Here is a 12,412-nt window from a genome sequence, read left to right on the forward strand (position 1 = left end):
CGGGAGGTGGACACGCCCCCCTCGCAGCTGATTGGCCCTCAATGGGAGGGGGCGTTGCACTTGATTAGATTTGGTTGGTCTATTGTTGTGTGACGTCAGTATCAGGCAAGGGGAGGGGTTGTCGGGCAATTTCATACAAAACATATTTACCTTCTTTTTTTCTCTTTATATTATTCTGATTTTCCCAAACTTTTTGAAACCAAGAGATACTTCTTGGGTACTGATTAATGCGAAGGGCTACCAATTTGATACACACTTAAATAAATTGCCAGAAATAGCCAATTTGCTCAATTTACCTTTAACTCTATGTTATCATTAATAATTAATGATATTTATCTTTGTGGAAACACTGATCATCTTAATGATTTCTCACAATAATAGTTTATCTTCAATTTCGACTCTATAAATTCAAAATTCAACCGAAAAAAAGAAAAGAAAAAAAGCTAATTCGAATCTTTTTGAAAATATTAAAAACATAATTAGTAATTTTCCCGATTAAGATTAATTTTAGAATCTTGATGACATGTTTTAAATAGGACAAACTCCAATCTGCACTTTGTTAGAATATATAACAAATTGGAGCAAGCTATATTTCTAACAAAGACAAATCATTATTTCTTCTAGATTTTCCAGAACAAAAATTCCTGTAAGAAATTCAAAAGACTTTGAAATAAGATTTAAATTTGATTCTACAGAATTTCTAGATTTACGAAAATATTTTTGGGGAATTTTAATCAAATGTAGAAATATTTTACAAATATTCTTCGTCAAAAAAACAGAAGCTAAAATGAAGAATTAAATTAAAATGTATTTATTATTCTTTACAATAAAAATAAATAAAAAAACTACTTGAACATTGATTTAAATTGTCAGGAAAGAGAAAGAGAAAATAATTTAAAAGGTAAAAAGGTATGTGTTTAAAAATCCTAAAATCATTTTTAAGGTTGGATTTTTTCTCTAAAATTGTCTTTCTGAAAGTTATAAGAAGCAAAGTAAAAAAATAAATGAATTTATTTAAACAAGTGAAGACCAAGTCTTTAAAATATTTTCTTGGATTTTAAAATTCTATTTGAGTTTTGTCTCTCTTAGAATTAAAAATGTTGAGCAAAGCGAGACCAGCCTGCTAGTAAATACATAAAATTGAAAAAAATAGAGGCAGCTTACTGGTAAGTGCTGCTATTTGAGCTATTTTTAGAACAGGCCAGCGGGCGACTCATGTGGTTCTTACGGGCGTTGGTGACCCCTGGTATAGACAATATAAACATATCACTTGAATTATTTCATGATTTTTATAGATGAGTACACGTGCATTGATTTTTTTTTTTACAAGTGAAAAATATAACACATTTTAGAGGATTATGAAAAATTATACACTATATTAATTTGAGTGTAAACAAGCAACAGTAAGTGACAAATATGAATGCAACACATTGAAAAGTAATATAAAGCATCTAAAGTGCGGCTCAGTGCCAAATTCTATAAACACTATTAAAACAACAAATATTTATTTTTTAAAAGCGGAATAAAAGAGAAAACAGGTAAAATGTTACAAGAAAAGGGTGCATTGTTTACTTTTTTCTTCAAAACTTTCATTTTTTTTTTTAATAATAGTGAATCAAAATCAATGTTATGAATTAATGACCTGCTCAAAGCTTAAATAACTTCATATCAAATATTCCACTTTGACATTTTTGGGGGGGAAATATTTAGCATTTTGTGTTTTTGCCATTAAAAAAACACTTTCTTTGACCAAAAAAAAGGCTGAAAAACAAAAAAAAAACATGATGAAATAAAAACGTTATTGGCAGATGGATCTGGAGTTGATATACAGACTTAAGTGTTAAGATACAAAAAATAAATGAATGGCTTATTTTTAACACTTTTAAGAAGTGACCTTTTGGATCCCCAAATTTTTGTGGGACTTTTCAATTCATTGCTTAACAACAAAATCTAAATCAATGTTGCCTATAAAGGCCCCAATGAATTCATATCAAATATTCAACTTTGAACATTTTTGGGAGGGAAATATTATATATTTTGTGTTTTTGCCTTAAAAAAAACTTGACAAAAGAGGAAAAAACATTACAAAAAAAATAACATTATATTGACTGAAGTTTATCTGCAAATTTAAGCATTGACTAAAAAAAATAAATAAATAAAAAATAGACTTTTAACATATTTAAGACTGAAACACTTCTATATACAGCAATGGTTTTGAAAATGATCAAAATGGCCTCCATATGGTTTTGATTTTTCAATGTGTGGGCTCAGTGGAAAAAGTTAGGACACCCCGGTCCAAATCAATAAACCTTGGCCTGTAATTCTACAAACTTCATTGTGGTGGACAATATTTCATTTTGAAGAGTACAGAACATATTGTGGCATTGTGGGGTAAATGTTTTGCATCTGAAAATAGTTAAGTAGTTTTCCTTGACTGTACTTAAATGTACAATAGACTGTATTTATATTATTCACATGAGAATAATGCTGTATAATAGACTGTATTTATATTATTCACATGTAAAAAATACCTAAGTGTTTATTGTGAGCGAACTGTGGTGCCGAATATCCCCCCATGGATCAATAAAGTACCCTCTATTCTATCAATCACCAACCATTTAGGACTCTCTATTGAACGTGTTAGCATTATATTTTGTCCTTTTACGGCTTTTAACAGTAACAATGTAAACTACGCCTGTGAGCTTTGGGTGTTGTCAGCTGACATAGATTTATGGAGGTTAAGTTGCTAATGTCAGCCATCATTTGTTGGTTGCTTTCCTTGAACTTTAGTGCAGGTGTTCCCTTTGTGTACCAGACTAACTATTCCTCATTTTTAATCAATACAATTAGTAATTGAAGTGGCAGCTGGTTGCATCAGCTCTGTGCTCTTTTAATGTCTTTTGATCTTATTTTGGGTACTTTTTGTTTCTGCACCACAACCACAATTTCCCCAGAGTGGGATAATTAAGGTCTGTCCTATCTCATGACTGCTCATCGTAGTTCTCAAAATTCTTCACCGTCTGTATAATCATATTTATTTTGGACAGAGAACGTTGGAATACACACAAGCAGATATTTATTGTTCATCTGTACAGTCAGAAAGGGTGAAGCATGGCAGCTTCTTTTTTTTTTTACTCCTCGGGCTCCCGCCACTGTTTGGGCATGATCTTGCCAACAGGTGACAGATTCCAGGTGATGCCAGTCTGAGTCAGCACCTGTGCCAACATGTGACAGGAACTTATTTACATGGCAGGGACACCAACGCAAGCAAGCCTTCTTTTGCCAGGGACGCCAATACACCATGAGACTTGGCACGATGGGCGAAGCGTACTTACATAGGACCACACAGCTGTGCAGAAGACAAACCCACCAAGCAGAATGCTGTTGCCATACTTGGCGTGGAAGTCCTGGGGGGCGGTGGATCCGTGCCTAACTTGCCTTGCCGTCTGACCTGCAAGACAGCATTTTAAAATGACTAACAATACACGATGGACACTTCCCGTATTTTACGGACCATAATGACATTCAGACTTTACTTAAATCAACAACGGAGCATCCGTGGCTCACTAGTGTGTCCCGTGAAAAAACGTTTTAGCGCTTTCATGGCAAGTTTACTGACAGATATAAGTAAGAACTTTACACTACTTTATATTAGAAATGGCAACAGCAGAGGATTAATGTCCCATAACAAGAAGATAGAGAAAAAGAAGAAGCTTATTGACTACTGTGTCTCCACGGACTACAAAGGTGGACGCGTGCAATTTTTCAGGACTTATGCAGATCCCAAATACAGATCAACAGTTACCAGAAGGAGAGAAAAGTTGCTTTTGCATACTATACTACCGACAGTATAATGTATAATGCATATGTCCCTTTTTGACTGTACTTGAATGTATAATAGACTATTTATATTATTCACATGTGAACAATGCTGTATAATAGACTGTATTTATATCATTCACATGTAAAACATACGTATTTATTGTTTACTGTGAGCGAACTGTACTGCTGAATTTCCCCCAGGGATCGATAAAGTACTTTGTATTCTATTCTGTATTGCGAAACAAAACGGCAGATAATATGTCTTACCTTACACACACACACAACATACTCCATCCATCCATTTCCTACCGCTTATTCCCTTTGGGGTGGCGGGGGCGCTGGTGCCTATCTCAGCTACAATCGGGCGGAAGGCGGGGTACGCCCTGGACAAGTCGCCACCTCATCACAGGGCCAACACAGATAGACAGACAACATTCACACTCACATTCACACACTAGGGTCAATTTAGTGTTGCCAATCAACCTATTCCCAGGTGCATGTTTTTGGAGGTGGGAGGAAGCCGGAGTATCCAGAGGGAACCCACGCAGTCACGGGGTGAACATGCAAACTCCACACAGAAAGATCCCGAGCCCGTGGGTGAACCCAGGACTATTCAGGACTTTCTTATTTTGAGGCAGACGCACTAACCCCTCTTCCACCGTGCTGCCACACAACATAATAATACTCCTATTTGGAAGCACAGTACGATCCATCAAGCGGTGCGGCTTCATTGCTTACCAAAGTCGTACTAAAACATTTTGATAGATTTTTGAGCGCTGTGTGTAGTGTTCTACATTTTCAATGGAACATATACAATGTTAGTGTTGTTTACCTGAGTCATATTGTAGACTACATGTGTCTCTTATGTTTGACTGCCATCTACTCGTCACACTAAGCATTTCCCTATGTACCAAATGAAATAGCTTCGAGGTCGGTAAGCAAAACATGAATTATTCTGTACATTAGGCGCACCGGGTTCTAAACGCACTGTCAAGTTTTGAGAGAAAAAAAAAAGGATTTTAAGGGTGCCTTATAGTTCGGAAAATACGGTACATGGAAGCAAAGCAAATTACGACTGGAGCATCAATATGCTAGTCTAATTCCAATCCAACTTCCACGAGTAATTAAACATCACTCTAGTGTACAACTTCTGCATTTTATTGCTTCATACTAGGTATGTTGGACTGGACTATAAGAGTAGGACTGCCTTCGTATGGTTTTCATCACCGCTACACACCAATACTCATGACGTACAACACATATCCCAGTTTATCCAGAATATCAACAATTTATTCAGAATGGAAAAGTGCTCACGCCACAAAATGATAACATTTGGCAAGTCTACACCCTACAAAACTCCCCTGTAAAAAATCTACGGTGAGTAATGAGGTCAATTTGTCTCTTTACTACAAAAGCTATTTTTGGACACTGAACTTATGTACCATATTTTTCGGACTTAGAACCCTTTCAACCTATCAAGATAAAAAAAATATCAAAATGAAATTAGAGTGTGTTATTTATGTAGTTTGATCATTTTCCTCGACTGATGTACCAACATCATGTGGTTTATTTTGTACATATGTAGCATCATCTACAAAGAATGACTATTGTGACATCTAGTGGACACATTAAGAACAGCCGTTTTTTTCCATTCAAATATTTCTGGTTAATTTTTATACTTAGCAAACTCATCCCGCTGGCCGGATAAAGCCCGTTTGCGGGGGGCTGTTTGACACCGTCCATCCATTTTTCTACCACTTATTCCCTTTGGGTTCGCGGGAGGCGCTGGTGCCTATCTCAGCTACAATCGGACGGAAGGCGGTGTACACCCTGGACAAGTCGCCACCTCATCGCAGGACCAACACAGATAGACAGACAAAATTCACACTCACATTCACACACTAGGGTCAATTTAGTGTTGCCAATCAACCTATTCCCAGGTGCATGTCTTTGGAGGTGGGGGGAAGCCGGAGTACCTGGAGGGAACCCACACATTCACGGGGAGAACATGCATGTTTGACACCCCTGCTCTAAATTACACATTTATCTGTGAGTCTGCCAAATCTCTTTTACATTTCTTAAATTATTTTTAAGATTTTTTGGACCCGCCGATTGCCTGGCCATTTGTTTTTGTGACTTAACAGCCAAGTCCGAACATCCATGTTTACTGAAAATGTCCATTGATTGACTGATTGAGACTTTTATTAGTAGATTGCACCACTAAATGGTAACACCAGAATATGTTTTTCAACTTTTTTAAGTCGGGGTCCACGTTAATCGATTTGTAATAAATCACTTCCAACAGTAATTTCACGAATGGAAAATACACTTCTTTTTTCTGTTTCGTTGTTTAAAACATGCACCTGGGGATAGGTTGATTGGCAACACTAAAATTGGCCCTAGTGTGTGAATGTGAGTGTGAATGTTGTCTGTCTATCTGTGTTGGCCCTGCGATGAGGTGGCGACTTGTCCAGGGTGTACCCCGCCTTCCGCCCGATTGTAGCTGAGATAGGCGCCAGCGCCCCCCGCGACCCCGAACGGGAATAAGCGGCAGAAAATGGATGGATGGATGTTTAAAAAGCCAAGGACACCGATTTCTTAAATAAATAGGATGAAGTTCAAGTAAGTTATAACATTTTTAACAAAAAAGTGACAGATAAAATCTTGAGCTCAATTGACTTTGTACTAAATAAGTTGACCAGAAGTTACAGTGAAGAAAATAAGCATATAACCACTAGGGCTGTGAATCTTTGGGTGTCCCACGCTTCGATTCAATATCGATTATTGGGGTCACAATTCGATAATATATTGATTTTTTCTATTCGATTCTCGATTCAAAAACGATATTTTTCCGATTCAAAACGATTCTGTATTCATTCCATACATAGGATTTCAGCAGGATCTACCCCAGTCTGCTGACATGCTGGCAGAGTAGTAGATTAAAAAAAAAAAAGCTTTTATAATTGTAAAGGACAATGTTTTATCAACTGATTGCAATAATGTAAATTTGTTTTAACTATTAAACAAACCAAAAATACGACTTATTTTATCTTTGTGAAAACATTGGACACAGTGTGTTATCAAGTTTATGAGATGCGATGCAAGTGTAAGCCACTGTGACACTATAGTTCTTTTTATAATTTTTTTTTATAAATGTCTAATTATAATGTCAGTGAGGGATTTTTAATCACTGCTATGCTGAAATTATAATTAATATTGATACTGTTGTTGATAATATTTTTTGTTTCTTTACTTTTGGCTTGCTCTGTGTCGTGTTTGTCTCCTCTCAATTGCTCTGTTTATTGAAGTTCTGAGTGTTGCTGGGTCAGGTTTGGTTTTGGGATTGGATTGCATTGTTATGGTATTGATGTGTAGTGGTTTGTTGGATTGATTAAAAAAATAATAATAATAATAATAAAAAAAGAAATAATCGATTTTTTAATAATTAGAAATGATTCTGAATCGACAACGTAAACGATTCGTATTCGAATCGATTTTTTCCCACACCCCTAATAACCACCATGCTATTTTGCAAGTTCTCCCACTTAGAAATCTTGGAGGGGTCTGAAAGAAAAATCCAGGAATTACAATCTGTGATTTTTTAACAATTTATTTGTGTGATAAAGCTGAAAATAAGTATTTGAACACCAACATTAATATTTGGTAGAGTAGCCTTTGTTTGCAATTACAGAGGTCAAACGTTTCCTGTAGTTCTTCACCAGGTTTGCACAGACTGCAGGAGGGATTTTGGCCCACTCCTCCACACAGATCCTCTCTAGATCAGTCAGGTTTCTGGGCTGTTGCAGAGTAACACAGACTTTCAGCTCCCTTCAAAGATTTTCAATTGGATTTAGGTCTGGAGACTGGCTAGGCCACTACAGAACCTTGATATGGTTCTTACGAAGCCACTTCTTGGTTTTCCTGGCTGTGTGCTTTGGGTCATTGTCATGTTGGAAGATCCAGCCACGACTCATCTTCAATGATCTGACTGAAGGAAGGAGGTTTTTGGCCAAAATCTCACAATCCATGGCTGCAGTCATCCTCTCCTTAATACAGTACAGTCGTCCAGTCCCATGAGCAGAAAAAGACCCCCAAAGCATGATGCTACATCCCCCATGCTTCACAGTAAGGATGGTGTTCTTGGGATGGTAAGCATCATTCTTCTTCCTCCAAACACGCATAGTGGAATTATGAGCAAAAAGGTCAATTTTGGTCTCATCTGTCCACAAAACTCTCCCATGACTCCTCTGGATCATCCAAATGGTCTTTGGCAAACTTAAGACAGGCCTTAACATGTGCTGGTTTAAACAGGGGAACCTTCCGTGCCATGTATGATTTCAAACCATGACGTCTTAGTGTATTACCAACAGTCACCATGGAAACAATGGTCCCAGCTCTTTTCAGGTCATTGACCAAGTCCTGCCATGTAGTCCTGGGCTGATTCCTCACCTTTCTTAGCATCATTGAGACCCCACCAGGTGATATATTGCATGAGGCTCCACTCCGATTGAGATTGACCGTCATGTTTAGCTTCTTCCATTTTCTAGTGATTGCTCCAGCAGTGGACCTTTTTTCACCAAGCTGCTTGGCAATTTCTCCAGAGCCCTTTCCATCCTTGTGGAGTTGTACAATTTTGTCTCTGGTGTCTTCGGACAGCTCTTTGGTCTTAGCCATGCTGAATGTTTGGGTCTTACTGATTTTATGGGGTGGACAGGTGTCTTTATGCAGCTAACGACCTCACACAGGTGCATCTGATTCAGGATAATACAGCGGAGTGGAGGAGGACTTTTAAAGGCGGACTAACATGTCTTTGAGGGTCAGAATTCTAGCTGATATACAGGTGTTCAAATACTTCTTTTCAGCCGTATCACACGAATAAATTGTTAAAAAATCATAGATTGGGATTTCTGGATTTTTCTTTTTAGGTTCTCTCTCATACAGTGGACATGCACCTACTGTGAAACATTTCAGACCCCTCCATGATTTCTAAGTGGGAAAACTTGCAAAATAGCAGGGTGTTTAAATACTTGGGGCGGTATAGCTCGGTTGGTAGAGTGGCCGTGCCAGCAACTTGAGGGTTGCAGGTTCGATTCCCGCTTCAGCCATCCTAGTCACTGCCGTTGTGTCCTTGGGCAAGACACTTTACCCACCTGCTCCCAGTGCCACCCACACTGGTTTAAATGTAACTTAGATATTGGGTTTCACTATGTAAAGCGCTTTGAGTCACTTGAGAAAAGCGCTATATAAATATAATTCACTTCACTTCACTTATTTTCTTCACTGTAATTTTACAACTCCATTACTTACCCAATATTTATCACAGTAAAAATATACTTATATTACAGATAGGCGCCAGCGCCCCCCGCGACCCCAAAAGGGAATAAGCGGTAGAAAAAGGATGGATGGACGTCTTTACACGTTTTGTCTGACAATACTGGTTTAATGTAAATCAATTATTTTTTTAAACATTACCATTTATACCGCCATGAGCGGTAGAAAATGGATGGATGGACGTCTTTACACGTTTTGTCTGACAATACTGGTTTAATGTAAATCAACTATTTTTTAAAACATTACCATTTATACCGCCGTGAGCGGTAGAAAATGGATGGATGGACGTCTTTACACGTTTTGTCTGACAATACTGGTTAAATGTAAATCAATTATTTTTTAAACACATGACTATTTATACCGCTATGAGCGGTAGGAAATGGATGGACGTGTTTACACGTTTTGTCTGACAATACTGGTTTAATGTAAATCAACTATTTTTTAAAACATTACCATTTATACCGCCATGAGCGGTAGAAAATGGATGGATGGACGTCTTTACACGTTTTGTCTGACAATACTGGTTAAATGTAAATCAATTATTTTTTTAAACACATGACTATTTATACCGCTATGAGCGGTAGGAAATGGATGGACGTGTTTACACGTTTTGTCTGACAATACTGGTTTAATGTAAATCAATTAGTTTTTAAAACATTACCATTTATACCGCCATGAGCGGTAGAAAATGGATGGATGGACGTCTTTACACGTTTTGTCTGACAATACTGGTTTAATGTAAATCAATTATTTTTTAAAACACATGACTATTTATCAATCAATCAATCAATGTTTACTTATATAGCCCTAAATCACTAGTATCTCAAAGGGCTGCACAAACCACCACGACATCCTCGGTAGGCCCACATAATCAGCACCACCAAGTCAGAGTCCATGGTTCTCGCCTGGAAAAGGGTGGAATGCCATCTCCGGGTTGGGGAGGAGACCCTGCCCCAAGTGGAGGAGTTCAAGTAGCTAGGAGTCTTGTTCACAAGTGAGGGAAGAGTGGATTGTGAGATCGACAGGCGGATCGGTGCGGCGTCTTCAGTAATGCGGACGTTGTACCGATCCGTTGTGGTGAAGAAGGAGCTGAGCCGGAAGGCAAAGCTCTCAATTTACCGGTCGATCTACGTTCCCGTCATGACCAAAAGGATAAGATCACGGGTACAAGCGGCCGAAATGAGTTTCCTCCGCCGTGTGGCGGGGCTCTCCCTTAGAGATAGGGTGAGAAGCTCAAAGTAAAGCCGCTGCTCCTTCACATCGAGAGGAGCCAGGTGAGGTGGTTCGGGCATCTGGTCAGGATGCCACCCGAACGCCTCCCTAGGGAGGTGTTTAGGGCACGTCCAACCGGTAGGAGGCCACGGGGAAGACCCAGGACACATTGGGAAGACTATGTCTCCCGGCTGGCCTGGGAACGCCTCGGGATCCCCCGGGAAGAGCTGGACGAAGTGGCTGGAGAGAGGGAAGTCTGGGTTTCCCTGCTTAGGCTGTTGCCCCCGCGACCTGATCTCAGATAAATGGAAGAAGATGGATGGATGGACGTCTTTACACGTTTTGTCTGACAATACTGGTGTAATGTAAATCAATTGTTTTTTTTAAAACACATTACTATTTATACCGCCATGAGTTGGCGACTTGGCCAGGGTGTACGTCGCCTTCCGCCCGAATGCAGCTGAGATAGGCTCCAGCGACCTCAAAAGGGACAAGCGGTAAAAAAAAAAAAAATGGATGGATTACTATGTATACAGGTTACATGTTGTTCTTTGATAATTGTAACCTTTTATTACGATGTATTTAGAAACAATGTAGAGCAGTATGTGCTGTCGAAGTATGCATTAATAGATAAAATGTCAAAATTATTACAATAATAGAAATAAAAAAAAATCAGCAGTTTGAGGGCAAAGCACAATTTTGGAGCTACTGCTAGCATTAGCGTGCTAACAGCTAGCCGCGAAAGTTAGCACCCCTTACCGAGGTGACCCAGCATAAGAGCCTTTTAAAACCACATTCACTTACTCTCTGACCGTACAAGAACAAAATACAAATTTCAACAAGTTGTCTTACCGCTGAGGTTGACGGCGGCTCTCGCAAACCTGAACATTTTGGATTCGGCAGCCTGGTGTCTTCTGAGATACCCTTGAAGACCGGAAGCGCTGGTGCAAATATGGCGGCGGCGGAAATGACGTCATCTGTCAGGAGCAATCAAGGGCATTACATAGTGGCGGAAAGACGGCGAAATAAAGCTCGGATTTTGCTTCAAAATAAACGGTAGTATTACACTTGTAATCATTTTGAATGAAGTCATGAAATGAATAAGAGCATCAACAACAGCCATTGACTCAGGATGTGAATGTATTTAAACAATTGCGTTGCCGGGTTTATCCGTTGTCAGGATGGCCGAGTGGTCTAAGGCGCCAGACTCAAGGATAACTCCTTCCGGTGTTACGGGTATTCTGGTCTCCGAATGGAGGCGTGGGTTCAAATCCCACTTCTGACACATTTTTTTTTTTAATCGCTGCTCAATATTTTCTGCGGTTTCCTCTAAATACAAACCCCGTTTCCATATGAGTTGGCAAATTGTGTTAGATGTAAATATAAAAGTAATACAATGATTTGCAAATCCTTTTCAACCCATATTCAGTTGAATGTGCTACAAAGACAACATATTTGATGTTCAAACTCATAAACTTGTTTTTTTTTTTTTTGCAAATAATAATTAACTTAGAATTTCGTGGCTGCAACACGTGTCAAAGTAGTTGGGGAAGGGCATGTTCACCACTGTGTTTCATCACCTTTTCTTTTAACAACACTCAATAAACGTTTGGGAACTGAGGAAACTAATTGTGGAAGCGTTGAAAGTGGAATTATTTCCCATTTTTGTTTTATGTAGAGCTTCAGTCGTTCTATAGTCCATGGACTGGGATCTCCGGTGTCGTATTTTACCCTTCATAATACGCCACATATTTTCCATAGGAGACAGGTCTGGATTGCAGGCAGGCCAAGATAATACCCGCACTCTTTTTTACGAAGCCACGCTGTTGTAACACGTGCTGAATGTGGCTTGGCATTGTCTTGCTGAAACAAGACAGCGCTTACAATTGTGATCAAAATTATTCAACCCCCCACACAATTTTGGTGTTTTAGCAAGTTGGACATTTATGTCCTATTTTGTTTATAGTCATATCAAATAAAGATGCATTAAATAGACAAATGCAACTTGAATTACAACATTATATTTTGTAACATACCAAACAGTGTC

At 38.7% G+C, this 12,412-nt stretch overlaps 1 protein-coding gene and 1 non-coding gene across 2 annotated transcripts; one reads left to right on the plus strand and one right to left on the minus strand.

Moving 5' to 3' along the window:
* Nucleotides 1–3,059: 3,059 nt before the first annotated feature.
* Nucleotides 3,060–11,342, minus strand: LOC133551893 (cytochrome c oxidase subunit 7B, mitochondrial). Its single transcript, XM_061899078.1, has 3 exons — nt 11,218–11,342; nt 3,336–3,451; nt 3,060–3,215 (listed from the first exon to the last, which is right to left on the minus strand). Exons 1-3 carry the CDS (start codon nt 11,252–11,254, stop codon nt 3,132–3,134), a joined length of 237 nt encoding a protein of 78 aa, XP_061755062.1. The 5' UTR covers nt 11,255–11,342; the 3' UTR covers nt 3,060–3,131.
* A 198-nt stretch (nt 11,343–11,540) lies between these two features.
* trnal-caa (transfer RNA leucine (anticodon CAA)) lies at nt 11,541–11,650 on the plus strand. The gene is made up of 2 exons: nt 11,541–11,578; nt 11,605–11,650. It is a non-coding gene; the product is annotated as a tRNA-Leu (tRNA).
* Nucleotides 11,651–12,412: the final 762 nt, after the last annotated feature.

Source organism: Nerophis ophidion, linkage group LG04, assembly GCF_033978795.1.
Source record: "Nerophis ophidion isolate RoL-2023_Sa linkage group LG04, RoL_Noph_v1.0, whole genome shotgun sequence".
NCBI lineage: Eukaryota > Metazoa > Chordata > Actinopteri > Syngnathiformes > Syngnathidae > Nerophis > Nerophis ophidion.

What these genes read in the sequence shown, in the direction of transcription:
- LOC133551893 (XM_061899078.1), bottom strand. Translation starts at nt 11,254, where the DNA reads ATGTTCAGGTTTGCGAGAGCCGCCGTCAACCTCAGCG. An exon ending in AGCCGCCGTCAACCTCAGCG is followed by an intron (nt 3,452 to 11,217) that starts GTAAGACAACTT and finishes GCTGTCTTGCAG; the next exon opens with GTCAGACGGCAAGGCAAGTT. An exon ending in GCACAGCTGTGTGGTCCTAT is followed by an intron (nt 3,216 to 3,335) that starts GTAAGTACGCTT and finishes ATGTTGGCACAG; the next exon opens with GTGCTGACTCAGACTGGCAT.